Source organism: Balaenoptera musculus, chromosome 20 (assembly GCF_009873245.2).
Source record: "Balaenoptera musculus isolate JJ_BM4_2016_0621 chromosome 20, mBalMus1.pri.v3, whole genome shotgun sequence".
NCBI classification, from domain to species: Eukaryota; Metazoa; Chordata; class Mammalia; order Artiodactyla; family Balaenopteridae; genus Balaenoptera; species Balaenoptera musculus.
In genome coordinates this window covers 17,761,306-17,784,228 of record NC_045804.1, presented here as the reverse complement: position 1 = coordinate 17,784,228, position 22,923 = coordinate 17,761,306, and the positions used below count along the sequence as shown (strand labels likewise).

The window sequence follows — 22,923 nt, the reverse complement described above, 5'->3', positions numbered from 1 at the left end:
GCTGCTTCTCAAAGCTCACAGCAAGCAAGAAACCTTTTCTCCTGCCCCTTCCAGATTCAACACCCACCTCCTCCAGGAGCCAAAAAGATAGGCTCAGGTTCCCAGCAGCCTGAACCCTCTCTCCAGATGGGAGGCTTCAAGCTAAATTCTGTGCCTACCAAAAGCCCCCTCCTTAGCCTATACTCTCTTTCCAGGGTTGGCTTGTTAGGGGTTAGCCAGAGTCCTCCAGAGTTTCCCTTGATCATTCCCTACCTGCATCCAGGCTGACCATGCCTCTGCCCATGGTTTTTTAATCCATCAGGGAATAACCAAAATGACTTATTAACACCCCCCTGAGGATTCACAGAGCACCTTTAGTTCTGATCCCCATTCCTCTCCCACGGTTGCCCAGGTCAGGAATTAACTCCAATTTATTTCAGAGATGTTAAGTAACTTGCCCAAGGTCACACAGTGGGAAAGTGGCAAAAACTTGTGACTCCTGCCCAGCAGTTTGGCAGGTGCTCAAATAATCTTTGTGGAAGGGTGAAATCTGTTGTTTGTTCATTTCGCTGGCCTGTGGGTGCGTCTGTGTGTTGGGGGGAGGGGATTGTGTGTGGGAGAGGAAAGCTGTCCCCCTTCCTAATGAACTTTGATCTTCTTAGCTCACTCTCACTTCCAAAGAAGTTACTGATTTAACTCTCATCTCTCCGACTGGACCCTAAGGTCACTGTATTCATTATCAGTGCAATGCCCCCTCTCCCAAGAGCTATGAAGAGTAGGTCTAATATTTCCTTCTCAAAAGATCAAAGACCAAAACAATCCAAATAAAGAACCTCACTTTCCCCAAAACATACAGCCCCAAAGCAAATTCCAAAGCACCACCTGAGCCCCGGCGCTGTCCGCAGACTCCCCCACACACGCCGCCACGCCACACTGCGTTGGGAGGCGTCGGGGAGGGGGCGCGGAGCGTGGGCCGCGCGGCAGGGAGCTGGTGGGCGCCGGGCGCGCTGCCAGGCGGGGCCGCACGCCGGGCCGGCAGCCCCTCGCCACGTGGTGGTGGCCGCGGCCGGGTCCGGGGCGCCTTCCCAGCCGGAGAAACCCGGAGCAGCCGGGGAGGAGGAGGAGGAGGAGGAGGAGGAGGAGGAGGAGGCGGCGGCGGCGGCGGCGGCGGCGGCGGAGGAGGAGGAGCGGGGCGGGAGCGAGGGAGGGGGGTTGGGGGAGGGGTGGGGGGTGGGGAGAGACCCGGCGGCGACAGGGCGAGAGCAGAGCGCGGTGCCAGGGGGGTGGGGGCACCGGTGCCCGTCTGGGGAGGGAGCAGGCGGAGGGGGTAAGCTGCGATTACCAGCAGGAACCGGCAGCAGCTGTGAGTCCCGGCTGGGCTGGGCGGGGGGAGGGGAACGGCGTCCAGGGCCGGCCCCTGGGTCGCGGGGTGGACCGGAGGAGGGGGCGGGAGGTTGGCCCGCAGCTGGCCCAGGGTGGCGGGGAGGGGAAGGGTCCGGCGTCTGCAGCCCGCATTCCCCCTTTCCCCCTCCTCCGCCGCTCCTCAAGCCGCACCGCCTCCAGAGCCCCTTCCCCGGCCCGGCGACGCCGGACTGGGGCCCCGGGGCTCGGCCGGCAGTGGGGGAGGGGGCTGCTTGGTCTCGGCCCCTGAGAGGGGAGGGGCGACAGTTTCTGTCCGCCGAGCTAAAGGGGTTTAAAGGGCGGCTCTTAAAGGGACCGCAGAAGGGGCCCGGGGCCGAGGAGGCACCCCCTCCCCATCCGCCTGCTGTCGCTCTCGCGCGGGGTCGCTGGGCCGAGGGGGGGATGCAGAGGAAGCAAACACTGGTCGCGGCCGCTAAGGGGCCAGAGCCCCGGCTAGTGGGGTTGGGCCCGAGGTGGCCGGCCAGCCGGGGGTCTGGGCGGGTGTGGTGAGCGCGGACGAGCGGAGTTGGGGGAGAGGGGATGGGCCTGGGGAGGAGAGGGTTAAAGGTGGGGCCAGCCGTACAAATACACGCACACACTCCTTACTCAGACCCGGTCACACGCGTTTCCCTGGCACTTAAGGCGGGGCAGTGTTGGGGCCTGGGCCTGGGCCCTCTCCACCCCAGGCTCCTGCTGCCCGATTTGGGGAGGTCGCGGACCCCACTGCTTCAACTCACACCTCGGGAGCCCCCTCTCCTACGCGCACACACGCTCTGGCGCGCGCGCACACACCTCGGACATTCCCATAGTGCCTCACGTGACACACGGCCCCGAACGTGCCCACCCTTCACACACGCTCACGCACGCGTGCACACACGCGCACACAAACACACACGGCCTCCTGGCCACTTCCCCACTCCCTCCGACCCCCCCCCCACCGCCCGCCCGCAGCCCCGCTAAAGCACTCATTGACTGTGACACACCTACACTCATTCACAGACACACACATTCCCCCCACACATGCCAACCACAGACACACATTCATAAACAGGGCCAGGAAAAGTACACACGCACCCCCTCGCCTACTCTTTCGGGAGCCCTGAGTCATTCCTGCCCCCTCTCAGGGCTCCCCATTTCCCTGTGTGCAGGCACACAGGCCGGGCTTCGGAATTCTCTGTCAGCCCTCTCCACCTGCGCCGGGCCCTCTCCCAGAGCCCCCTTCCCCTCTGTGTACCCTCAGACACTCAGCCGATGACCTCCTGTGGGTCCCAAGTCAGGGGTGAGGAGGGCCTGGAGGGTTGCCACAGCTGCCGGTGTGAGTGGGGGAAGCACTTCCTTTTCCTGAACTCTGGGATCCTAGAGGAGGAAGCCAGGGAGTTGGGCGGGGGCCCAGCAGAGGATGTTGTGACAGTGGTGGGGCTGACACTCCCAGAAGCACTGGGCCTTCCTTAGGGAGGAGCCAGGGGTGCCAGAGGCCTGGCATGAGGAGCTTGGAAGAGAGGTATTTGGGGAAGTGAGACCTGGGGTGGAGAAGGGGCTGAGGAGTGAGTCAAGGCAGGCCCCATCTGGGCCCCGTGTGCTGGGAAGGCAGCCCTCTCCTGGCCACAGTTCTCCCTGGGTTCCGGAAGGAGCCCTTCCCTGCTGCTGGCCTCGCTTACTTGTCCCTATTTGTCACTGCTCCCCGCCCCCCCACCTCCGTCTGGTCCCAGCTCCTTCCCCCAAAGGCAGCAGAGAAGAGAAGATGGGTCTGGGAGAGGGCTGTGAGACACGGGGGCAGCACCAGGCTGCACCTCAGCTGGCCGCAGAGCTCCTCAGGCCAGGACAAGGGGTATTAGGGACAAGCTCTGGGCCACCCTCTCCACCGTTGCTCGTTGCTCCTGCTCTCCCAGGAGGCCCAGGGCGGGCCGTGGCCCAGGCCCTTGCCATGGAGTCCATGTTTGAGGATGACATCAGCATCCTGACCCAGGAGGCCCTGGGGCCCAGTGAGGTGTGGCTGGATGCCCCTGGAGACCCCTCGCTGGGGGGGGACATGTGCTCCGCCTCCCACTTTGCCCTGATCACGGCCTACGGAGACATCAAAGAGCGGCTGGGGGGCCTGGAGAGGGAGAATGCCACCCTCCGCCGCCGCCTCAAAGTCTACGAGATTAAGGTCAGAACCTGGAGATGACGGGGGTCTGGCTGTGTGTGTGACAGGGGAGGGGGCTGCTGGGTGGCAGGAACTGGGGGTCTGGCAGAGATTCCAGGGATCCAAAAGAGGGGTCAGGGTACAGACTCTTGGGAACTTGAGAATCCCTCACGAGGGAAGTGGCTGCTCTGGACGGATGGGAACTCTGGAGACCCCAGCACCAATCAGGAAAGGATCAGGAGGGATCCGCTTTGGAGTGCTGGACCTTGGATCTAAAAAAGATCTGGTTGGTGGGAGATGCCTACAGGGCCATGGGAATCAGGATGTACAGATCCCACTGGAGTGGGGAGGGAGAGGCGAGGATTCTGACGCAGGTTGTGGGATGGGGACACAGCAAGGCTGAAGCTGTCCTGAGGGCCTGCCCCACCCGCAGTACCCACTGATCAATGACTTTGGAGAGGAGCACGGCTTCTCTTTGTATGAAATCAAGGATGGCTCCCTGCTGGAGGTGGAGAAAGTCAGCCTGCAGCAACGGCTCAACCAGTTCCAGCACGAGGTGAGCCCTCCCTGAGCTCTTTGCTCCAGTCCATTTCTGATAACCTCCCCAGCCTCTGACCTTCCATCTCCTTGATCAGAGATGGCCATGGTCCTCCCTAGAACCAGCTGCAGCTCCTCCTACCCCTCCACTGGGTGCTGGGAGTGGGGGTGGGAGGCACAGGGTGCTGCTCTGCCCCCAAGTCAAGGTGGGCCTGACTCTGGCTGCGCTCCACCCCCTCCGGGCCCCATCCAGTTGCAGAAGAATAAGGAGCAGGAAGAACAGCTCGGGGAGATGATCCAGGCTTACGAGAAGCTCTGCGTGGAGAAGAGTGACCTGGAGACGGAGCTGGGGGAGATGGTGAGGTCCAGGGAGCCCGGGTGCTTGAGGGTGTGACCTTGGCTGTGTGCTTGTGGAATGCACCCCACCGTGTTCATGTCTGTCCGTGAGTGAGTGCCCGTTTGGCCTGGTGAGTGGGGTTGTGTGTATCATACAGGTTGTGAGTGACTCTGTGTACATCCTGGCCATGCAGTGACAGGAGGTGACTATGTGAGTAGCCCTGTAGAACACTGTGAATCTGTGTGTATGTTTGGTGCTCACGCTGCGTTGACCCTGCGCCTATAGCACTGAGCTGGAAGGCTGTGTGGGTGAGGGCAGAGGTGACTGAAAGTGTTCGTGGCTGCTGGGATGGGCCTTGGCCTGTGTGTGATTCTGAGTCAGGGTATGGCCATGTATGTGAGCAGGTGGGCAGGTGTCAGAATCAGGAGGCATGGTCTCTTGCCGACTCCTAGCTGTGAGCTGGGCCAAGTCACTTAGCCTCTGTCCTGCCTCTGAAAAGTGGGGCAAATAATAACAACCTTGCTGAGCTGTTGGGCATTCGTGTAAAAAATGCTTTGACTTAACAATCATAAACACTTACATGGCACTTAACTGTGTGCCAGGCATCATTCTTATCTCTTTAGATATATTTACTCATTCTAATCCTCGTAACAAACTTACCTAAGAGGTAGGTGTGGTTAGCCCCATGTTATAGATGAGGTAGGTGAAGCCCAGAGTGGTTAAGTCACATATGCAAATGGAAGTTATTATGCTCCTGAGGGGGTGGTGGTGTCTGGACAGGGGGCTGAGTGTTCTTATAAGTGTCTCTGCGTGTTAGTGACAAGGAAGAGGCATTAACTCTGACCTTGCAAGGGGCAGTAGCCAGAAACATCTGCATTGCAGTTGCTGGGAGAGGAGACTCATGGCCACTTGGAGAGTGGAGTTGGGATATGTGACCTGGGGTCTCTGCTCAGTTTAGGGGGATGATGGATACCCAGACATGGAGAAGTTCTGGGTTTGGGCGGCCCACAGGGGTGCCCTGACCTGATGCAGACCCTCACCCCTTTGTCTCCCCCCCATAGCGGGCCCTGGTGGAGACCCACCTGCGGCAGATCTGTGGTTTGGAGCAGCAGCTGCGGCAGCAACAAGGCCTCCGGGATGCAGCCTTCCCCAGCCTGAGCCCCCCCACTGCCCCTGCCCCGCCCTGTGCTGATCTGGACCTGCACTACTTGGCACTGAGAGGCGGATCTGGCTTGAGTCACGGTGAGATCTCAGCCACCCCTGATTTCCATACTCTGAAGTTCCCAAGCCAGCCCCCCATTTCAACACCATTGGGCACCTCCGGTGTTTCAGATTGATAGTCAACAACCCGTTACAATGTCTTAAACTTCTCCCATAATCACCTCATCCCTCCTTACCAATTGTCCCCTCACCTCATCAACTATTACCCCAGTTTCTCCCACTGACATCCCCCCCTTTCACTCCTTTATTCCCAGGCTCTCCCATGCAATTCCTGTATGTGCCAGCAGAGGGCGGCCCCACCCAGAGTCCCCTCCGCCTGTCTTCCGTTGTGATTAGGAGAGGCCCCCGAGGATGCTTGCAGACTTGAGTCTGGCTGGGGACACCCTTCCAGAGCCCGTCTTATTTCTCCCCTGGCCTCCAGAAAGATTAGAAAAAGCAGCTCAGCCCATCGTTCCCGTCTGCCCTCAGTAGAGGTCTCTCTCTCATCCTGGGATATCTACCCTCTGGATGTCTCTCTTGGATCCTTCCTGCTGCAGTTCTCACCTGTTTCACTTTGTATTGATCTGGGAGTGGGTGGAGAGTGTCCCGCAGCTGGTTCCAGCCTGACATTGTCCCTTCCTCTACCGGCAGGCTGGCCAGGCCCCACGCCGAGTATGAGTGAGCTGGAGCGGCGGCAGCTAGAAGAGGCTCTGGAGGCTGCCCAGGGAGAGGCCCGGGGGGCTCAGCTTCGGGAGGAGCAGCTCCAGGCCGAGTGTGAGCGGCTGCAGGGGGAGCTGAAGCAGCTGCAGGAGACCCGGGCCCAGGTAAAAAGGGGGGGCGCTGACCCGGGGTCCCTGCTCTGGCACCTGCAGAGCTCCTTGAAGGTCTGGGGGCTGCTGAAAACAACTTTAGAGATCTGGGACTTCCTCACTGAGTACCGACCAGCCCTGGGAATGGTAAAGAAGGGAAGTTTAGGCAAGGTGAGGTTGGGGTCTGACTGCTCGATCTTTCCCTTAGGATCTGGCCTCCAACCAGTCAGAGCGCGACATGGCATGGGTGAAAAGAGTTGGGGATGATCAGTAAGTCACTCTGTAATCCTCTTCCTCTTAACCTCTGCACCCCCGGGGATGGCATTTCCCAGGTTCCCCCTTTGGTTCTCTCCTCCCCCTCCACATTGTTTGGGGGACCTCTCTTCCACGCTGTCAGGGCTGTGAGGTTTGGGTTGCTTGTGTGGCTCTGCGCCCTTCACAGGAAGGAGGCGAGCTTCTGGAGGTGCTCAGGTTCTGGGAGGTTCCCTTTGCTTTCCTCTGGCACCCAGGCCTGTGTCTTTTCGAGGTGTCAGGTGTTGAGAGAGACTTCCTCAGCAGCTTTGCTGCTATGTTCAGTGTCCCCTGGTGAGTTTTGGGGCCTCTCTGGGGCCCATTTTCTATCCCAGTAACAAGGCCCAGCCACTTGGGTTAACCCTCTCCTCCCTGACAAGGAGGAAGGAGATGGTCTCTTTTAGGATTTGTGGTGCCTCGTCTCCTATCTCAGGAGAGAGAAAGCTGAGGCTTAGGAGAGGATGGACTTCCTTGAGTTCATACAGCAGCATGCAGGGAATTAGAACATATTATGCTGGGGTGTTCCTTGGGGATCCTGCCATTAAAGAGTGGCAGCAGTAGGTGGGGAGGGAGCTATGTCAGTGTGAGCCTAGTAGCGGGGCCTCCGGGGCGGCACTGGGCAGCCAGGGAGAGGGTGAGCGCAGCCTGGCAGCAGTGAGCCTGGTGCCTTTCACATCCGCACCGGAACTCATCCTCTCCCACTTTCTGAGAAATAGAGCACAAACCTCCTTCCGCCTAAGCCTTCTCCCCCAAGATGAGACGTGTGGCACAGACTCCCTACTTTCATCAGAGGGGAAGGCTGAGGCCCAGTGAGGGCAGGAGCTAACCCTCCACCACACCACACACCCAGCTCCAGGACCCCCGGTCCTCCTCCCAGCAGGCTCCCCCCTCACCTTCCTCCCGGCTTCTGGCTGGTTGGGGGTACCTCTCACCTCCCTCTCCACCCTGGGGTGAGGGCCTGGGTGGGGCTGTGGTAGCTGGGGAGTGAGAACCCAGTGTGTGGGATTGATGGGCGGGACCCCTCAGCTGTTAGGGGCCTCTGCAGAGAGGGTCCACCCTAGCTTGTGGCTGGGGCTCAGGGTCCATCCTAGCCCGTGTGCCCAGACCCGGAAAGCGCATACACACACACACACACACATAAACACATACACACATACGCACATGTTCTAGAATCCTAGCTTGCCCCTAAAGTCACACCGTGGGGCCCTTTATGGCTCACTGAATCCAACTCCCTCTTAGAAGACCAGCAGTGAAGCCTCCCTCAATTGGTTGAACCCAGAGAGAGGATTTATTTTGGCTGGAGTCCGAACAGCCAGGTTTCGAATCTCAGGGACCCCTCCTGGGATGCCGAGTGGCTTAGCTTTGCCCACTTCACCTGTCTGGCCCCAGGTTTCCCTCATGGGCTCAGAGGTCCGTCGTTGCTGGGAGAAGTGGCAGAAGGTGATGTGGGGGAGGCAGAGAAGGGGGCGGTGGGTCCCGAGGGGCCACGTGAGCGAGTGAGTAGAAGAGAACCCCTCCCACAGATGCTTTTGGAGGTCATATATCGTCTATGCCACTAATTCTGGCCCGGCCAGCCACTTTTCCTTCGCACCCCAAGGCATCCCCCCCACCCCCGACCCTGTCCCTTTGGCCAGAGGGAGCTGGGCTCTGCTCCAGGGCTGGTCCTACCAGAGGTGACCTCCAGCTCCTCCCCTCGGTCTCTACGGCTTGGGCTCTGCCTCAGGGCCTCCTGGATGTCTACCCCTGGAGCCGGCTGGGCCCTGCCTGCCCAGCTTCACACTTCCTTTCAGGCCAAGCATCTCTGGACAGCCTCAGCTTGGCAAGAGTTAATTCTCAGAGGAAGTCCTCACTCCCCCGGTAGTTTTATTTTCTTATAAACTCAGCTCCTTTTGGTAATAAGCCGCTTCCCGAGTGCTCCCTCCCCGTCCTCCCACCTGAGGAGGCCTCAGTCACCTGCTCTCAGCTCCTTTTCCCCCACCAGCCCCTCCTTTTCCTTCTACTTCTGCCTAACCCTCCAGGCTAGTGGGAATTTTACATGTGGACCTTCCTAGGAGAGGATTGCAGGGGTGGATTATCCAGATGGAGGTGTGAAGGCTCAAGAGGGAGCCACAGAGGTTCCTGAGTCCAGCCGAGTCCTCCGTGGGAACCCAGTGTACCCCCGAGAGGTGCTCCCCCGTCTCAGTGTGGATGCCTCCAGGTGGCCAGTTTCACCGTGGGAGTCCTGGCTGTTCACACGCCCTCCCTTGTACTGCCACCGCCTCTGTTAATTCCCCACAGTGAGCCCCCCAGGTGCTGAGGGGGCAGTCCTGGGAGGCAGCCCCAGCCCCAAGGCTTCCAGCCCCTCCCATCCCGGCCCCTGGCTCACAAGTCCAGGTCATCAATGTTCCTCTGAAAATGGGCGCCCAGACCAGACTGCCACCCTCCAGGTCTGACCTCCGGTCAAGATTTCCCTGCTGTTTGGTCCACCCAGCATCTGGTGGTCGGTGCCCAGGGGGACAAATTGCCCCAGAGGAAGAGCCGCTGAGGGTGACTCGGGGGCCAAAGGCAATAATGAAGGAGGAGGTGGGAGTGGAGACCACCTGCTCCTGAGGATGCGCAGGGAGCTGAGGACCCCAGGAGGGTCCCAGCCAAGTGAGAGGTGCAGAACCCATGGCTTCCTTCCCTCTGGGCCCCACTCGGGGTCACAGGTCCTGAGTGCGGCCTTCCTGAGGGCGTGGCCAGCGCTGAGGGTGGAAGGGAGATTGTGGAGAGGGGGCTCCTTGAGGGGGCTCAGTGAGGGGAATGAGGGCCAGTGAGGGAGGGGGTTCATCCAAGAGGGGAGCACCCTGTGAGAAGATGGGGATTCGGTATGAGTGATGAGGGGGGGACTAGAGGCCTTTCTCCCCAACGTGGGGGGCTCAGTGTTGCAGCCTGGGTGCTTTTCCGCCCACCCCCCACCCCTCTCTCCACCCACAAGCCTCTGCGTGGGCTGCGGTTAGTGGTGGGGGAGAAGTGTGAACTCGGAGAGAGAGGATGGAAACTCTGCACAGAGGTCAAGGGCAGAGTGGGGGGGGGGTCAGGACGGAAGTCGGAGACCCCCGTGTACCCTGAGCTTAGTCTCATGCCCCAGAACCAGCGGGCCCAGGGCCTCCCCCTTCACGCTTCTCACCCTCCCTACTTCCTTTCTTTCAAATTTCCTTCAGCCTGGGTACCCGGCCCACAGGAATTAAGCCCTGAGCACTTGCAGCCTCGGGGCTGCCCAAGGGTGGGGAGGGGTTCTGAAGTTGGGGCCCACCACGCCCACCTAATTGTGGTCTGAGGGGCTGGTGGGCTTTGAACTGTTTCTGACCCTTTCCCTGCCAGGGAGGCAGAGAGCAGCTCTTACCCACGCTCTCTCCCTCGATGGGGAACTCCACGTCCTCCCCTCATTCAAACCAAACTCACTGAGCTGGTATCTCCAGAAAAGGATCAAAACTGGTTTCCCCCTTTCTCCACCCATCTCCTAGGCACCTCCCTGAGTCTTCATCCACAGCAGACACTGTGAGAGGCAGTTTACCTACAAAATCCCATTTGATTCTCACCAAAAAATGTGTGACAGTGTTGTCCCCTTTTACAGCTGAGCAAACCAAGGTTACAAAGAAGTAATCAGAGAAGTTAAGTGCAAATTCCAAACAGGTCCTGAGCAGATGGGGTGACAGTACTTCTGTGGTGTTTTTCTGGTTCACACTCTTATCCAAGTAGGAGGCCCTTATATGAGGGGCAGCCAGATGATTTGCTGACTAAACCCGACCATTTTTAAAAGTGAAAGGGGGCCCTACTAATACTTATGCCCGGTGACTCCTGTGAGCCAGGACAGCCCTGGGCAAATTGGGATGTGTGGGCCCCCCCAACCGAAATGGGGACTCTGGTTCCTAGCCCTGCTGTGAGCCTCTCGGTTTGGTTGTATCTAGGGAGGCTTTCTAGACACAGAGAACATCTGGCTGAGCTGGAAGCATGGCAGGGGCTGCCATGAAGAGCCGGGCTCTGTGGACCGCAAGTCATAGCTGGCCGAGGAGAGTGAAGGGGCTCAAGGCGCCTGAAAGGAAGTGGTGGAGCGCTGGGTTGTTGCATGCGACTTCCTCCTCCCCCGGCCCGCAACCTCAAGTCCCTCCACGGCCCGGTGCCTGTGGTCCCCTCCCTGAGGGTCGGGCCGGGTGGGAAGACTAATGCTGGGTGTGCCTGTGGGTGGTGGAAAGTTGGGTCCCTCAATTCCCCCGCGGGGGTGAGGTGGCTGGGGGCAGCAGGGGGCAGCTATGGGCAAGGATGGAGGGGGTGGGGATGCTGGATTTCTCTTTTCCTGCTGATTCTGTCAGCCAGGGATTCTGACCACATGACCAGCTCTGATCCTTCCCCCAGTCCTAACCCTAATACTGATCCCATCCCTCCCTGTAACTCTATCCCTCATCCTGCCCCCAGCTCCATGTACAATCCTGACTGAAAATGAACTAATCTGGCCCCGACCCCAGCCTTAATCCTGACCTTGAGCCCATCCATCCCTAGTTCTAATCCCATGACCCAGTGCTGGTCTGAATTTCAACCCTGCCGCATCTGTGTCTGCATCCAAATCCGCATCCTCACGGAGGCTCCAGCGCAGCACAGGGCACCCAGTGAACTTCCCTGGGGAAGACACTGCACTCGGAAGCCCACGTGTCTCCCAGCTGGTTTGGGGCAGAAAGAGGCCTTTTATAGAGGCAGACGCTTAGGTCTCTAACCTTTCTCATCTCAGTTGCTTTGTCAGTAACAGTGAAGATGATTGTTTCCAGATGAATTTTTGAGCTCCCTCAATTATTCGTGGAAAGAATGAATGAAAGGATAAGTCAACAAAGGGTGGAAAGGTTTGCAGTGGTGGGAGCCCTCTTTCCTGCCAATGCTGCCATTTGCACTCTGGCTCTTCCAAAGGTGCCAGCTCAGCAGGCTGAGGTGCCAAGAGCCTGTTTGAATCGCTGCTCTGTGCCACCACTGCTCTGTGACCTTGACCCGGCCTCTTAATATAAACTCTGTCCTTCCACTTCCACACGTGTCTAGCGCCTTCCTCTCCCCTCCCAGGGCAGGGCTGGTGATGCTCAGGGCTCCCAGGCCACTTTGCAGGTCCCCAGCCTCCTCCTCCTCCTTATCTTTCCCTTCTGCTGCCTTCCCACCTCTCCTTTCCCTCCTTCCCTGATCCTTTTGGAAGGCAGTAGATAGCTTAGTGGTCAGTAGCCTCGACTTTGGAGTCCAGGAGACGGGAGCTCCCATTCCAGCAACTCCACTATTACTGGGCTTTATGGCTTTGGTCAAGTGACTTAACCTCTGTAAGCTTCAGTTTTCTCATCTGTAAGATGGAGATAATAAGAGTGGTAACACTGTAGAGTTGTTGTGAAGATTAAATTCTTAGCACAATGCCTGGCCCATAAGGGCTCATACAGATTATTTATGATTCTTTTCTCCCTGAGTCCTTCCCAAGTTCTGAGAGACTCAGACAGGATTTTCCCCCATAATTTAAGCAATGAAGAAGCACCCAAATGCAGCCGTCTGCTGCCGTTCACATGACCCATCCTTCCCAAACATCCCAAAGCCGTGATGGTGGAAAATAGCACTCAGGTGTGGGCCAGGAAGCCAGGAAGTAGAATGTGTATTCAGGTGCACGTGTGCGACTCTTGGTTGTGTTGTGAAGTTGAGATTTTTTTCCACTGAATTGGCAGTGTTTTCTAATGTGAGTCATTCAGGTCGTTAGAGCATTTAGCAGCCTGGGCCTGCGCATCTTGAGGTGGGAAGAGACGAAGAGATGCCCGATGAAGGGGGAGGTCCCACAGGGCCATGGGGCATCAGGAGGTCGGGTCCCCCCACCTTGCCCGGGGTCTCAGAGGTCGTTGCAAGGGCTGGCTGCCTGGAGCTCCAGGAGGACACAGGGTCAGAGCTGGAAGAAGGGCTGGGCATTCTGGGCTAGGGCCTTCTCCCTTCCATTTCCTCCTGCCCTGTTTTGCTGCGAGGAGGGTGCCAGGAGCTGGGCGGTGGAAACTGGGGTAGCTCCTGACATGGGGAGGAAGGCAAGCAGGGGAGAGATGGGGCCTGGCAACTGAGTGTGGCAGGTGAGATCTCTGAGGCAGGGTGTGAAGGCGACGACCTGTATCTGTCACCTGAGATACAGCAGTGAAGGCGGATAGGGAGAGAAACTGTGGTTGCTCGGTCAGAGGGGATGTTCCATCAGTGCCCTGCCCAGGGCTCCCTCCCGCCCCCACCACTGAGGGTCTAGCATGATCCTCCAAAAGCCCCCAGTCTGAGCGGGGGAGACGCAGCTCCTGCCCTCAGATTCCCTCAGTTTGAAGAGGGGAGACTTCCACTGGGAAGTCCCCAGTGTGGGACACAGACTGGCCTCCCAGTCTGATGAGGGCAATGCCATTTCTTCCCACAGACCCACGCTGAAGAAGAGGGTGGGGGAACACAGGACACACGACGGCTGAGATGTGATGGGATAGAGGCTGCAGCACCTTGGCAGGGGCTCCCAAAAGGACTCCCTCCTCTGTGCTCCTGTCCATCCGTGTCCACCATCAGATGGGTAGAGGGCACTCTCCCGCCTTTAGAAGTGGGCTTGTCCCCCAGAATCCCAGCCTATTTGCAAGAATTTGGCTTTGGTCCAAATGGGTTAAAAATAGCTTTGTTGGGGGAGGGGCTCCCCCTTCCACCCAGCTCCGCCCCAGGATTAGGAAGAGAGCGCGAGAGAGCCCGTCAGTGAGTGGAGAGCGAGGGAGTTCAGTCATCATCTACCCTCTGCACCTCGGCTTTTCCTGCCCTCTGAAGCCCTAACCTCACGACTTCCCCTCCCTTTCTCCGGGGTCAGACACACACACACACACACACACACATACACACTCTCACCCTGTTCCTCACACCCACCACAGTGGTCTCACACCTCCCTTCATTCCCTCCCATTCACATACATCCTCTCACACGTCCATTACCATGGGATGAGGACAGGGCCCTCAGGGTCTGGAGAACTCCCTCCACCCTCCTCTCCTTGCTGCCCAGGGCCCTTCAGCTACTGGGGCAAGAGGCCCTCCCCTGTGAGGAAATCCCTCTGGACTGGCCAAGCCTCTGCCTGCCACTTCCCTCCAGCTCCAACTTCCACAAAGTTCCAGAGTGCCTTCTGGATTGAGGGGGCAAGATCTGAGGAAACAAAATCCCCTGCTTCCCAGGATCGGTCCAACCCCAGATCAGAGATGAAAGCAGTGACCCAAGGCCATGGCAGAGCCTCATGTGACATCGGGACAGGCTCCTTGGAGGTGTGCAGGCTGGGGTGGGAGACAGCGGAGGGGCAGTGCTGAGAATGATAACCTTCAGTGATTCTGGGTCACAGGGACCCAAAGAGAAAGGAAGAGAAAAGGAAGTGGTTGAAGTCTTTGCTAAGTCTGTTCCAGCTCCATGAGGGTGGGTGACCAGGAGGCCTGAGCACGAAGTGCGAGGAAAAAAAGGGAAGAGAGAAAAATGGATAGAGAGGCTCAATTCAATATTCACTTACTGAACAGCTCCTGGGTACCAGACCCTGGACAAGATGCTGGGAATACGAATACAGTGATATAGACCCCAACTTTGAGGAACTCCCAGTGAAGTTCCAGAACAGGCAACTTTTGTTAGGTGCTTAATGTGAGTGGCGCCCCCTGGAGGTGTTCGGTGCACAACAACTCCATGTAAAGGGTTCCCTGCTGATCCTGGGAGTTGCAAGGCTGAATCGAGCTCAGAGGCAGCTTTGAGGTGGGAGCAAGAGCAGTGGACCTGGAAATAGGCAGACTTGGGTTCAAGTTTATCAGTTGGCACCTCTGCCAAGCCAGAAGGCCATGTCTTCACTTATGGAATGGGGCTCTTCATAGGCTGTGCAGCAGTGGTCCCTCATCTTTCAAAGGTGAGGACTCCTCAGGCACCCCCTGCCCCCAATACACAGATTGCACTTAAACTATTACCATGAACTCTTTGAGGAAATTCACAGGGACAAAACCTACTATAAATTCAGTGCAGCTTTTTGATGAATCTGTGTTTTGTCACCACAGCTTCTGCACAGATTAGAAAAACATTCACACATACCTGTATGAGATGTGTTCAGGCCACAGACAATGCTCAGTGAATACACAATTTCAGGGATCCCTTGAAATCACTGAGCTCTCTATCCCCAGCCCATAGTCTGGGAACCACTGCCCTAGCCCAGGGTAAGGTTCGGGGTCGGGGTCGGGCTCCCTGGAAGAGGTTCCCTTTGAGGTGGCCCTTAAAGCCCAAGAGAATTTCTGCAGCGGGGCTAGCAGGGCCGGGGAGGGGAGGGGAGGGCCAGATGCTGGGGCAGAGGCAGTTCTTCTCCACAGCTGTGGCAGTAAACCCATTTCCCTTCTCCTCTCCCCCACTCCCTGCCCTCTGACCTCAGGGTCAGGGCAAGCTGGGGTCAAGCCTTGACCTGAGTGACTGGGTGTCCTTCAGGGTGAATTTGGCGCTGGCTTACACGGAGCTGACAGAGGAGCTGGGCCGGCTTCGGGAGCTGAGTTCCCTGCAGGGGAGGATCTTGAGGACGTTGCTGCAGGAGCAGGCTCGGAGTGGCGGTGAGATGGGGCAGGGGAGGCCTGGAGCTGGACCCGGAAGGAGGGGGTAGCTGTGGCCACCGTCCTGCGTCCGGGGACCACCCTTCACTTCCTTCCCCGTGCCCAGGCCTTTTCCACTCGCGTTCGGAGGAGAGTGGGTGGGCACTGGTCGCCGGCAAGGCCCTGTTTCCCCAGTTCTGACGTCTTCTCTCCCCACCACTGTCCCCCTTCGCTTCTAGGCCAGAGGCACTCGCCGCTGTCGCAGCGCCACTCCCCGGCCCCCCAGTGCCCCTCGCACTCCCCGCCGGCCCGAGCGGCGCCCCCTTGCCCCCCGTGCCAGTCCCCTGTCCCCCAGCGCCGCTCTCCCGGGCCCCCCTGCCCTTCGCCCCAGCAGCGCCGCTCGCCGGCCTCGCCCTCCTGCCCGTCGCCCGTCCCGCAGCGCCGCTCGCCGGTGCCGCCGCCGTGCCAGTCCCCCAGCCCGCAGTGCCGCTCCCCAGGGCCTCCCGCCTGCCCGGCCCCGCAGCCCCGGCCCCCACCACCCCCGCCGCCCGGGGAGAGGACACTGGCCGAGCGAGCCTACGCCAAGCCGCCCAGCCACCACGTGAAGGCCGGCTTCCAGGGCCGGCGCAGCTACTCGGAGATGGCGGAGGGCGCGGGCTACACGGGCGCCTCCCCGCCCTGGCTGCAGGCCGAGGCGGCCACGCTGCCCAAGCCGCGGGCCTATGGCAGCGAGCTCTACGTCCCCGGCCGGCCCCTCAGCCCACGGCACGCCTTCGAGGGCATCCGCCTGCGCTTCGAGAAGCAGCCGTCGGAGGAGGAGGAGTGGGCCGTGCCCGCCAGCCCGCCCAGCCCGGAGGCTGGCGCCATCCGCTGCGCCTCGTTCTGCGCGGGCTTCCCCATCCCGGAGTCGCCCGCCGCCACCGCCTACACCCACGCCGAGCACGCGCAGTCCTGGCCGTCCATCAACGTGAGTGGGCACGTGCGCACATGCCTCAGACCCGGCGGGGGGCGGGGGGCGGGCGGCGGGGGGTGGTGAGGCCCGCCCCTTTCTTCACGCCTGATTGATGGGCGGGGCTCCCTTCCTTTGATACCTCCCCCTTCCCCGGGGCGCAGCAACCCCTCTCTCTCCAGTGGCCTTTTGTTGGTGTGAATTGGGGCCCCGCACCATTAAAACTTGTTCAGTTTCACGGTTAAAGGCCCGGGTCTTTAGAGTGACAGTCCTGGCTTTGATTCTGGATTCCACCACTTAGTAGCTTTGGGACCTCCGGCAAGTTACTTATCTTCTTGGCCTTCAGTTTTCTCATCTGCAAAAATGAGGTCAATGATTTATTATCTAATTCCATTGGAGAGTTCTTAAGAGGGAGGCAGTGAGCCCAAAGCACTCTTGCACAGTGCCTGGCTCAGTAGTAGACATCTGCTATTACTTGGTGATGGAGGCTATGCGGATGCCATGGGTCTTGGTTGCGGACAGGGACAGGCCTGCTCATCCAGTTCTGTCCATCAGGCCTCAGAGCCCCTGCCCCTTCCTGTCTGTCCTAGAAGACAACCCTATCTCACGGCTGTATCGTTTCACCGAAATAATGAGTTTCCTGGACGTCAGAGCCAACCCTTGCCACCTGAAAGGACCAAAATATATTCCAAAGCCAGACAGAAAATTATTTTTGGGTTGTACATTGTTTAGGATTATCCATTGCTTTGAGTTATCTGAGAGCTGTGTCTTAGTCACTCTGAGGGCATGTCTGGGTCTTGGCTTCCCTTATTACGGCAGATGCTCTGGGAGGCTGAGCATACCCACCTCCCCATTCACACCTCCTGGGGACACTATGCCCGGGGTCGGGGCAGTGGATGCTGAACTGGTAGAAGGTGATCAGGGAGGGGGAGGAAGGGGGTGATGCAGGAGAAGGGGTGCCCAGATGCCTTCTGCATGCTGCAGCCCTCCCTGCCTCGGGTCCCAGGAAAGGGCAGGCTGGGATGTGGGGACCATGATGGAGGGTTCTGGACCATAAATGACTCCCTTCTCTCCCCACAGCTGCTGATGGAGACGGTGGGCTCTGATATCCGCAGCTGCCCCCTCTGCCAACTGGGTTTCCCTGTTGGGTACCCCGATGATGCCCTCATCAAACACATTGACTCTCACCTGGAGAACAGCAAGATCTAGGGTGCCTCCCCCACCCGCTGGCTGTTTCTCCACCTTCTCCCATCACCCCCAAACACTCACTCACTTTGAATGCTGCATGAATCTCGTAAGGGGCCCCTGCCCCTTGCGACCCCCAGATACCTCCACTAGCTACCGAGTCAACGTGTGTGCCATCTTCCCTGGTCCAGGCACCACTCAGCCCTGGCTTTTCCCGGGAGGTCAGCTGGGGCTCTCCCCAGCTCACTGGCTTCTGCTGGGGAGGTGGGGATCAGGGCTGGGGTGGGAAGGGGCATATCCCACCCAGCCTCTCCCTCTGCCTTTCTGTTTTCAAACGGTTGGATCCAAGAAGGTGTCTAGTGCTTGGGCCTGGGGGAGGGGAGGGTATCAGAAGACTCCAGGAGCTCCCCTAGCACCTCCCCAGATGTCCATCTTTCTCAGGCTGTGCTCTGTCCAGGGAATGCCTCCCTGTGGGGTCTCAGAGCCTTCCCTGCACACTGACGCCAGTTCCTCCATCCCACGGCCAGGTCGGGACTCGCCGTTCCCTGCAGGCCAACCCTGTTCTCCCCCTCTGCCCTCCCTGGGGAATAGGGAGGGTGGGAGAGAAGAGGGAGGACCCTGGAGGACTGGGAGCATCCAGCCTAAAGAGGCTGCCCTGAGGCGCCATGACCCTCAGGCTAGGGAACTATCTGTGCCAGCCTCCCAGGCCCATGCCCTCCTCCTGGAGCCCCCAGCACCAAGGCACAGATTGTTAAGGCAGATGCTTCCCTCCACCCTGACCCCACTCAAGCCCCGACACCACAGGTGCCCTGGAGCCCGGGTGTGACTCAGCCTCTGTTAGCTGGGTGGGTGTCATCAGCCCCACCTCCCAGTCCAGAACCTGAGGATGGGCCCAGGGTGCTGTGGAGATCAACTTCAAAAGAGCTAACCCCCTTCCCACACCCCAGCGACCCACATTCCCTCTGTGAAATCTACCTCAGAGTCGAACCCTCAGAAGGACGGGTAAGCAGGAGGCCAGGGGGTCCCCAGGGCTGAGGTGTGGAGCTTGCTATGGCAAGAGCCTGCCGCCCCACGATGAGTCCGCCTCCCTTCACTGCAAGCCTCTCCCGGGTCCCAGCCCGGTGCGGGCAGTGGTCGCCACTGTCAGTGCATGTACCATTCTGATCCAACTCTTCCAGGTCCCCCACCTCCTCACACCCCTCCCCTCCTCCTCAGTGCAGGGGAGTGAGGGGGTGTGTGGGGCAGGGCAGGGGCTGAGGACTCCAGAGACACGTGGCCTTGTACTTTGAGTGTTCCCCGAGGGAGGGGAAATGGGGAAGGGGGACTGGAGAGGGGAGTGGGGCCCCTGAGCTCTCTGAACAAGTTGAAAGTCCAAATAAAACTTACCTGTTCCATCTGCGCTTGGTCTGTGCCCTCTGTGGCTGTGGTGGGGAGGAAACCCTTGTAGCAGAAGGTCTTGCAAACTGTCTCAAGTAACCACAACCGTGGGAGGGTGGGCATTGGGCAAGTAGGGGATGCACGGGGCACCCATGTTCCAAGGTGATTCTGGAGATGCAGGCATGTGAGTGGCTACAGGTGACTTGTGACATGGACTTTATTTGGAGCAGGTAGGGAGCAGCAGAGGGTGTCTTCGTGACCAGCCCTGAGCAGATGTCAGGGACTCATGAATTTTCCCTCCCATCAGGTCTGGCAGGTAGAGGTTCTGTAGCCTGGGAATTCATTTATGAGTAGCACGATTTTTTCATCAAATGATTTCTTGTGCCATGAACCAGACTGGGGCCTCAAAGAGGAAGGAACATTTGGATCTATGTCCTTATGGGTCAGAGAGCAGGGAGGGGCTGGGCTCCAGGCTCAGCAGCTGCCTTGAAAAGTCCCGTAGCCTGGGAGGTCAGAGCCAGGTTGTGAACCCATGACTTCTGCCCTAGCTGGGGCTGTGCCCTCTTGTCTGCAGAAAGGGCCTGAGTTACTTATTCATCAACTCTGGGTGCCTTTCATTTCCACGTGACCCTTTTGGCCAAGGATTCACTTAAAAACAAAAGGCAGGGGCAGTTGCTCATTGAAGGCCCAAGGTTCAGCTCCAGACCCAGGGCTAACATCCCTTTCCATTCAGTGCCAAGGTGCAGACCCCCATGGGGAGACGTCCCAGCCTCCCCTGCTCTTCTGTTGCAGTTGGCAACTATAGCTGGCCTCTAAAAGTTTATCCAACCTGGTTTCCATCTGCAGCTGAGTCCTGCGTGCCAGGGAAGGTGAGAACAGACATCCCTGTGGGACATGGTTTCTCACAAGCCCTGGGAAAGAAGATTCCGGAACCTCTGGCACATGGGTTCCCCTGGTTTTTTCCCACCTCAGTCAGTTCCCGTGGAGGAAGGCAGCACCCAGGTTTCTGGGTCTGAGTTTGTTTGGCTCTCTGGAAGCATTTGCTAGAAGGGCATTAGTAAATTAGGGGTGGTAAAGAGACACAAAGCCAAGAGAAATCCTAGCCATAGATAAAAAGTGCAAAGGATGACCTGGAGTGAGCTACAGGAGGGGGCGTGACCTGAGTAACCACATCTGGTCCTTGAGCGTGTTTGAGGGGGGAGGGCACCCAGGTATCCTGCAACCTGGACATTGCCCCTGTCACCGCGGTGAGGGGAGCATGGCAACATAGGGTGCAGATTCTGGCAGCTTGTCTCCTTGATTTCTGGCGACCCGGGAAAGGGCTCAGGTGTAAGGTGGGAAGCTAGGTGGAGCTGGGAGGGAAAGGGAGGAAGGGAGAAAAAGCTAGTGTTTCCCCAGCCCAGGTCCTCCAGAACCACAGCCTTTAACTTAATGCCTGCCCAGAAGAGAAGACATCGGGGGTGGGGGGGCTGGAGGAGGGGCTGAGGAGCCCTGCCAACACTCATCCTCCTCTTCCCAACCAGGGCTGTGATCAGATGGAAGGACTCTGTGGGAGTGATTCAGGGACACCAGGGCCTGAGAGAGCGTGGGGCAGAGGGGTCTGGATCTCTAAGCCCCTGGAAAGGTGAGGAGGGTGGGAGAACTTGCGCAGGAGCAAAGTCGGGGGAAGATCCTGCTGAGGCTGGAGGAGACACCCAAGAGCCTATTCTCTGTCATCAGCACAGGCCCAGAGCTGGACGGCTGGTGGTGGGGGAAGATTCACAGACACCAAGCTGTCCATGAGCTCATCCCCAAGTGCCCGGTAAAAGGCCAACACCCAACATCCCAGCTCCGGCCCCACTGCCCTCTGTCTCTCCTTCAACCAGCAGCTGCCCCTTGGGCCTCCCTGCCTCATCTCTGATTTCACAGCCAGAGCTACCGGGCCGTGGTGACCCTGCCCCTCTCCTGGGTCCCCGTAGAGGCTGTGCCAGGCAATCAGCTGAGGAGAGCAAGAGCTCCTTTCAGAAGCTGTAGTGGTGATGGTGGTGGCGGCGGGGTGTGTGTGTGTGTGTGTGTGTGTGTGTGTGTGTGTGTGTGTGCGCGTGCGCGCGGCCCGTTTGGGGGGAGTGGAGGGGTGGGAAGCTGATAGCTAACAAATGGGAGGGGTGTGTGGGTGAGTCAGCCGTGTTAATGAGAAACACCACACCCCGCTGATTAGGACTAATGAAGAAGAGCAGGGAGGGTGGGGTTTCAGTCAGTGATATCTTTATAGGGTCGGGGGAGCACGAGTGCTCCCCCAGTCACATTTCTTCCTTAGCAAGGGCAAGAACAGAGCCACTTTGGCTACTGCAGGAAGAATGGAGGTTAGACACAAGGATGAACCGTCCAGGTCAAGGGGGTCCTACCTGGGAAGGGGTGGAACCAGGAGTCTGGGCAGAGACCACATATGGGGGGAAACGAAACGGTGTGAGATCCTGCAGCACCTGCTCCTATTCCTGCCCTTCCTCTGGCTTCTCTATGTTGATTCACTCCAGAGAAATTCCTGCCACTCGGAGCTGTACCCCGCAGTGGCCTAAGTGCCTTTTGAAATCTAACTGACATCTGAAGAGGACCTGATGGAGGGGGTGCTGTGGAGAAGGCTCCAGGCTGTGCCCCTCCCGTCGGCAGCCTGGAGGGGAGGCTCTGGTTTGAGGCATTGACTGTCTATGTGGATGTTCACGACCCAGGGGGGCCTGGCAGGGCTGAGGGCAGAAGGGAGCTGGGGTAGGGGAAGGCCTGGGCATCACCGAAGGCCCTCTTGGTGGCTGCCCTGTCCTCATGGCAGAGACAGAGGCCCCCGAGAACCCGCAGTGTCGCCCTCCCTCCATGCCAACTCAGCCAAGGGCAAAGGCACCAGGCGCGCCTCGCAGATGTTCCAGTCTGCTGTGTGAGTGTGGGCCTGCAGGGAGGGAGGGCAGAGGCTGGGAGGGGGGACAGGATGGGTGTAGGCAGCACCTCCAACACCTCCTAATTTGCATTACCGCTGACACCCTTCTGGACCAAGAAAATGGAGCCCGAAATAACAAAGGGGGAGGTGATTCCCTGAGGGGGCCTTTGAGGTTCTCTTTCCTTGCCTCCAATGCTCCCGGTGCTGAGGGCAAGAGGGCAGCCCCACAGCCGGCCCCTGGTGAGGGAAATGCACCTACTGTTGCTCCAGACCCCCAGCCCTGCCCCTTTCCTTCCTGGGAGCCTATTCCCCCCACCCTTCCTTCCTCTGGGAACCCTCTCCCTGGAGCCCCTCTCACACCTTCGCTGACCCCAGCTCTGCCCAGCTGGGGACTTGTTCTCTCCAGACCCTCCTGCCTCCACCTTCAGACTAGGCACTTCCCAGGGCAGGGCCCAAACAGCCCCTGCCAACCTGGGAGCTGCTCAAGAGAACATTCTGCATGAGAAATAATCCAAACAATAGCAGGGGAGCTTGTGAATAGATTCTAGAAATAGTGTGAGGGGTCCAGTGTGAGACCCGGCCCTAGGGCTACGGGGTGGGAGGGAGAGGGGACTCCCAGCTCCACTGGAAGAGGACTCTGTCCATCGGAGGTATTGCTAGATGTCAGGTCTCTGCCCTGTAAGATCCATGGAGGAAAGGACCAGGACTCTTCCATTCTGACGTAGGTTTCCTCTGCCCCAGGGACTACCGCACCGACCCCCACCAACACATTTGGTGCTCGATTTATGTGCACTGAATTTACTTCTGTCCCAAAGAGGGCAGGGAATGATGTGGCTGGCAGCCAAGGCTTGGAGGCGGGAGGCGGCGAGTGTGACGGGCTGAGGAGAGGGAGATGGGACCCTCTGCCGGAGGGTCCTGGGACCTGGACGAGCCAACCGTGAGGGTGGAGACAAAGCAGAAGGACCTGGCAGGGAAACCAGGTCGCGAGAGACAGCCGAGAGAGCTGTGAACACGCTGTGGGGAGGAGCGAAGGGTGAGCTGAGAACTTCCCCCACTCCCCTCCAGGGATGCTATTTTGGAGGGAGAGAATATATGCAGTGCAGGGGGCAGGGTGGGGAGAGTATGGCAGCTTCCACAGGGGTCAGCGGGACCCCCCCCCCCTTCTGCCTCCACTCTCCCCGGTCAGCCATCTTCACTGGCCCTGGGACCCCCACCCCCGCCCCCCGCCCCAGCACTTCCCTCCTCATTGGGAAAATCTTGCTCTCTTGAGCGC

The 22,923-nt window shown here is 58.9% G+C and overlaps 1 protein-coding gene across 3 annotated transcripts; it reads left to right on the top strand.

Moving 5' to 3' along the window:
• Positions 1-1,212: 1,212 nt before the first annotated feature.
• Positions 1,213-18,762, top strand: TBKBP1 (TBK1 binding protein 1). 3 transcript variants are annotated; one of them, XM_036837398.1, is made up of 10 exons: positions 1,213-1,342; positions 3,270-3,529; positions 3,996-4,061; positions 4,296-4,400; positions 5,441-5,621; positions 6,231-6,403; positions 6,597-6,658; positions 15,137-15,255; positions 15,474-16,201; positions 17,264-18,762. In XM_036837398.1, the coding sequence occupies exons 2-10, from the start codon at positions 3,305-3,307 to the stop codon at positions 17,390-17,392; spliced, it is 1,788 nt and encodes a 595-aa protein (XP_036693293.1). In that variant the 5' UTR covers positions 1,213-1,342; positions 3,270-3,304; the 3' UTR covers positions 17,393-18,762. The 3 variants fall into 3 exon arrangements, with proteins under 3 accessions (XP_036693293.1, XP_036693291.1, XP_036693292.1); XM_036837396.1 differs by having other exon boundaries at positions 3,939-4,061; XM_036837397.1 differs by lacking the exon at positions 1,213-1,342 and adding an exon at positions 1,422-2,881 and having other exon boundaries at positions 3,939-4,061.
• The last annotated feature ends 4,161 nt before the right edge of the window (positions 18,763-22,923 follow it).